The sequence below is a fragment of the Nanorana parkeri genome, unplaced genomic scaffold (assembly GCF_000935625.1).
Source record: "Nanorana parkeri isolate BGI_ZX_2015 unplaced genomic scaffold, ASM93562v1 scaffold17, whole genome shotgun sequence".
Classification (NCBI taxonomy): Eukaryota; Metazoa; Chordata; class Amphibia; order Anura; family Dicroglossidae; genus Nanorana; species Nanorana parkeri.
Genome location: NW_017306285.1, coordinates 2,889,131 through 2,895,130, shown reverse-complemented (window position 1 = coordinate 2,895,130; position 6,000 = coordinate 2,889,131). Strand labels below are relative to the sequence as shown.

The 6,000-nt window shown below is 44.4% G+C and overlaps 1 protein-coding gene across 7 annotated transcripts in view; it reads left to right on the top strand.

The window, feature by feature from the left end:
* Window positions 1-6,000, top strand: part of KCNQ2 (potassium voltage-gated channel subfamily Q member 2) — a 65,433-nt gene that overhangs the window by 47,022 nt on the left and 12,411 nt on the right. For 3 of the 7 annotated variants that reach the window (XM_018560246.1, XM_018560289.1, XM_018560281.1), the window contains one exon: window positions 5,751-5,974. In XM_018560246.1, the coding sequence (XP_018415748.1) occupies window positions 5,751-5,974 (224 nt within the window). Of the gene's footprint in view, window positions 1-1,166; window positions 1,209-5,744; window positions 5,975-6,000 lie in introns of all 7 variants that reach the window. The other 4 variants (XM_018560256.1, XM_018560297.1, XM_018560273.1 and 1 more) reach the window with 3 other exon arrangements.

Sequence of the window (6,000 nt, the reverse complement as noted above, 5' to 3'; positions counted from 1 at the left end):
CTTGGCAAGAACAAAAGGATACATGGAAGGCTGAGCTCCCCGTCGGATCAGGTTTTATTGCATAGTTCTTGCGGTACATAACCCTTTAAACGTTTGAAAGGTCTTATGCTTCTAAACACAGAATGGCCACACCTCTGAGCAGATGGTTTCTGGAATATTTAGAAGGCACAGATGCTACAATGTACAATCCATATCCACTCCCTAAATCAGACACAAACTCTTCCTTTTCTTTTCTGTATCACGTCCAGTCAGATGAATAGTCTGTCACCATTTGCAAGAACTATTATATTAGCCTTCCAGCTAGGTGCAGTAAAACCTGATGTGACACGGAGTTCAGTCTCACGCGTATCCTTTTTATTATTGCCGAGCTCCGCTGTGCCGCAGCGTGTGTAACCATCGCTAGCCATTTATCTGTCACAGGAGACTTAGTACCTGGCAGCTTTATGGCACCACAGTCATTCCGGCTATTCATCTGTGGACAGGCGGTGACAACCTATAGCATACTTGAGTCGCTCGTTGATGAAGCCGGCCTCTGTGACTAAGAGCCCCTGTGTATTAGTTTTACTGCATCAACTGAAACGTGTCGCTGTAAGAGCCCTGCAAGGTCTAAATAAATTTTTTTCTATTGTCTGCAACTTAAAATCGCTTTGCCAGAGGTTGACGGCACCTTTCAAAGTCTGCGGGTCTGATGGCTCGTTGCCCTTAGGACACCTTTCTGTCGGCTTTCTGATAGTGGGCTAAGCCCGACAATCAATCCTGTATGAATTCATGTAAATGTAAACTCCTAATTTAGTTTCCTCAAGCACTCTGTATCGTAAACAATTGTTGGGGACAACAGTGAACCATGCCGGTGCAATATGTGTTGAAATGGCCACTTGTAGTTTCCATTAGATGACGGTGACAACGCAGTAACACCATCTGGAGATGGGACAGAGCGTTGTCGCCCTTTTATAGGAAGTGCCTGAACATGGCAGGGTCAGTAGAGATTACTTTTAACATGTTATGGATTATATGAGACGGGAGTCCTCTACATCTACTTACATTTGACCTAACCTAGTTTTATTCCTCAGGGTTCAGAAGTAGACGAGTCTTGCAAAGCTTTTTTTTTTTCCTCCTTTCTAATTTGTGGCTTTGACGTCCATTTTTCCCTCTTCCCTAATTTCCAGTAAAGGGAAAATTATCTGCAATTGCTGCGCAGGGGAAAATAGGTACCGTGAGACTCTGTATGGGAAAGAACCCCCTTCTTCCCAGCTGCACGTCCTGCACTCTCTAATTATTCCCTCATCTCCCCTAACTTTCCCAGAATCCTCTCTGCTCAGTAGAGTTTCCACAAATCTGGGGCTTTCTATCAACGTTGGTGAATGATCGTTGTACAGCACCAATATCTATACTGCCTACTACAGGAACATCATTTCTGGGCTACCATGTGTCCCACTGCCATGTGTAGGAGACACCACAGGGGCTTGGAGTCCATAAGTACTTGTTTCTCCATAAAGGCCCAAGAAAACAAGCCAATGTGGTTCCAGCGCTGTAGTGTACCCCTTCTTCATCAGGGTTCATAATGCTATTCCAGATAGGACTTAGGAACTCTTAAATCTTGTGGCCAGAACATCTAGAAAGGAATCCAGATCTTCTAGTCTTGACAAAGCTTGGCTTGTTTTCTCAGACTTCTCCTCCGCCGCATCCTGGATGAAGTCCAAAGCACCAGTGGAGGCCCCTTCATGTATGCAAACTGCCCAACCAGAGCTGCTGTACTCCATTGTAGACTTGACTCAAACCGATGAGGGATCCAACGCCTTCCACCCATGTCCTCCAAATTGCGGTCACCCCGTGTCGTTTGTGGCAACTCTATTTGGCTAGAAGATGCTTTTTCCCTTTAACCCTTCTCCTGCCACGGCATGGACTACGCATCCTGAAAGGCAAAACACAAGGAAGAGAAAGTAATTGGCCACCTTAGGTTTTGAGGAGCTTCCTTGTCCTACTGTATCTTCTACCATCACCACATTAAACCCGACCATAGAAGTATACATAGGAGGTCTTATTGTAGCGGTTTGTTCTCTCTCACATAACCGCAATCAGTAATTTTTATAGTCTTGGAACATTTCATGCTGCCAGACGGAGGTGGGCAAGTGACCCCGAACTGGATGGTAGCTGCCAACAGTTCATGGCTTGCAGAAAACACTTCAGCTTGGTCCTTGCTGTGTAGCTGAGCTTATATCGTGTTAACGCTTCATGTGGTTAATCAATTACCGTATTTTGCGGTCCATAAGACGCACCGGACCATAGGACGCAGGGAGGTCCGGCGCGCCTTATGGAGCACTCGAGACTGTAGCTTCTGTCACAGCTTCTATGACAGAAGCTGTGACAGAAGCTGCAGTTAGTGACCGCTGAGACAGGTGGCGCTGTGAATACAGCGCCACGGTCTCAGTGATGACACAGAGCAGGCGAAGAACGTCTATTCTTCGTCTGCTCTATGGTTATCTCGATCGTCGCCGCTGCTCGGTTTTAATACGAGTGATCTCATTAGATCACTCGTATTAAACGAGCAGTGGCTCCTGCTGCTGAACTCGATCGCCGCCGCCGCTGCTCGGCTTTAATACGAGTGATCTCGTTAGATCACTCGTATTAAACGAGCAGTGGCTCCTACTACTCGCCCGGCGCCCGAAACTGCATGTCTCGGGCGTCGGGATTCGCTCCATAAGACGCAGGCACATTTTCCCCCTCCTTTTGGGGGGAAAAAGTGCGTCTTATGGAGCGAAAAATACGGTATATCTTTTTATAGTATATTTGTGACCTGAATGGTTTGAACACCACATGGTATAAGCTCGAATTCCCCCCATTTAATCCCCATAATGCTTTTCACCATTGGCTACCTTGCCTGTATTAAGATGCAGAATGCGTAAAGACTAACTCTAGCCAAAACAATTTTACTCTTGAATGGAATGGGAAAGAGTTTGTGGCACCATTGGAGAGTTTTCCCCTTCCTGGAGACACCAGGTTGTGCGTTTGTTTTTATGCCTGTTGGGAACATTAACCGTCCTGTCCTGATTGGAAGTTAAGCTAAAGCTCCGCCAACAGGGTCACGGACATCCATTAAAACCCAACAATAGTTCTCTAACCCTTACCTACTCTATCCAAAGCCAAATAAAAGAGTCTTGGCTGGAGTTTGGTCTTAATTTAGTGGAACGTTCCTGCATTGGTCCTTCTCATCTCATCTCACTGCCTTATCGTATTTTGTCTGCTTTTCAGTGCATGGACCCATCCATACCATCACCGCTACCATATCAATACTACAAGTACTTCTGGTAACCTTTGCTTTACCCTGCCAAAGATTGCTTACCTAAAATGAATCTTAATTGAGATTCTATGCACCAGTTGTTAAATATTAAATATTTCGGTCTTTAGAGGGCCAGTCCACCCTTTAAGTGATGATTCAGATACAGATGGCCTCTGCTGTTGGCATCTCTGCCTACCTTGTATTCTAAAGAATTGGTATTCCAGCTGCCCCTATTGCATCATTTATCATATAAAATAAATGAGGAATGTTTAGAATGTTGATCGTGGTGCTCATGGGAGTCTGGAAGGATTTTTTTTTCTCTCCATGATGGAACAAACTGGGTCATCCGTTATTAGCTACATAGTTACATAGTTAGTCAGGTTGAAAAAAGACACAAGCCCATCGAGTCCAACCTAAGCGTTTCTTTTCTTCTTCTGTAATAGCTCCGTGTTTAGAGCTTTGGGGAAACAAGCTAGATGTGGCTACTGGAAGCTTCCATCCCGGGACCTATATATGCCAACTCACTCCCTCAGTTTAGGCAGAACTAACCTGGCCTTTCCCAGAACCCCACAAAATGCTATCGGGCCCTTCCTCCTAACTCTACAGCTAGCTAGCACTCTACAGCTAACAGTCCAGTTTGGTGTGAGAGGCTCCTTATGCAAAAATTGGGATATCCCATTTTTATATTATTACAACTATGGAGGCTTCCAAAAACAGAATCGTGCACACAGTCAGGACTTTGACTTCAAACTGTTAACAGTCAGGAGTTGGGGAACAATTTGCATGATCCGCTTGAGGTCAGGCAGTCAACAGTGCTCCAACTAGTAGATCTCAAGATCAAGGGGGCCTCCCAGCAGCTTTGACTGTCAACTCCAGAGTCCAGAGGGGGGTAAATAACCTATTTCCTTTAAAATCCAGTATATTTCGAATAATTTAAAGCTCAGCTCCAGGCTGGCCAAAAAAATAAACGGGCTCCCCCAGCAGATGAACAAGAAAATGCTTCGGTTTTTCGGGGAGAGATATATCATAATTCATAGTCCTGTAGTCTTCCTCCTCAGTGGTTCTGGTAGTGACGACCTGTCTGCTGAATCTGCTTTTCTTGTGGTCTTGTCGCCTCTTCCCACTGACATCATTGCATACAATGTAGGACTAGTGGCTATCTCTCGTCCTGCATTGTACATGATCTTGAGATGGACCGTCCACATTGAGATGCTTGAGACAAGAGGCTTGGAGTGTCAACTGCCGCAGGACTGCGGGGTAAGGTAAGCATTACTCTTTATTTGATCTACAGAGGGTCCTGTAACAACCCCTTCCCCCCCAGTAAGCCCTGTAACCTTTCCCCTACTGGTTTTATCCACTGGTGTCCATCAGGGGGATGATTAATCTCTTGAAGGATATATACTATATATTTTGATGTAAAACTCTTATGTAGCACTTTGCTATATCAGAGTCCCCTTCATCCATGTTTGTGCTTTTCCTTCACTTAGTTGGGAGGGCTGATGAAGCGTCCGTGTTCATTTCTGCAAAATAAACCTTCATCAATCATCATGTTATCTCTCACAAGCCAACAACAAGTTAGTTTGAGCCCTTGAGAATATAGGGCCATTGCGGTAGACTCTAATAAATCGTACATGTCAGTACCCATGCATGCGCCATACTCTCTATCTCCATGTTACATGTGTGTGTGAATGTCGTCATGGCATGTGATTTCTTAGATAGTATAAAGATACATGCTTGTGTATTCTTTGTGCTGTCACTTTTCGACAATGGATAGGTGCATGCTGGGATACGTTGGGGCGTCGTTCTATGCCCAGGTGGCATCGTACTAAGCTTTGGCATTATAAATTGGTAGATTTAGGATAGTCACTATCTATACTAAGTGCACTACAAATTTCATGTTGCTTTTTATTCTTTTCTTTAGTATAAATTGTATACAATATTTTATATATTATTAATAGACTTAAAGGGAATGTCCACTTTCTAGTAACTTAAATCTGTACATTGCTTCCTGTACTTATTACTACAAACATAGTTTTTACCTATTTATGTAATCTTTGTTTTGTTCTGTTTGCCTATATTTATGGAGAGGTGCTCATTTTGGTTGATGACTTGGTTCTTCTTAGCTTTCCACCCTATTATAGCTGATCTGGCTTGTATCCCTGGTCAATGTGAATTGGCACTCTTTGGAATATAGACATGGCAGGAAGAACACCAAAAGAAAAGAACAAAAATTTCAGGGAGCTTGTATAAGCCAAAAGGATAAAGTTAGAGCAAAGTGGATAACCCCTTAAAGGTTGACCATTGAAATGGCGATCATTAGTTGACAATCTGTGTTTCCTGTTGTAGGTTGTGTTTGGTCAGCCCACATCATTGTCTCATCATGTTGGTCTTTCATTTACACCACATTTTATTGGACTTTGGGTATTTGGCTTTTTGGTCAGTCCCTCTTTTTCTTCTCCTACATTAGTAGCAGTCAAAAAGTTAGCTTGAAGGAACGGGTCTTCTCCAGCCCCAGAGGTGTCGCCACGAAAGGCAAAGGCTCCCCGCAGGCCCAAGGAGTGCGTAGATCCCCCAGTGCTGACCAAAGCATGGAGGAAAGTCCCAGTAAGGTGCCCAAGAGCTGGAGCTTTGGAGATCGGGGAAGGACACGCCAGGCCTTCCGCATCAAGGGATCGGCATCACGGCAAAACTCTGAAGGTGAGGGTATTGCACCAGTGAATTTA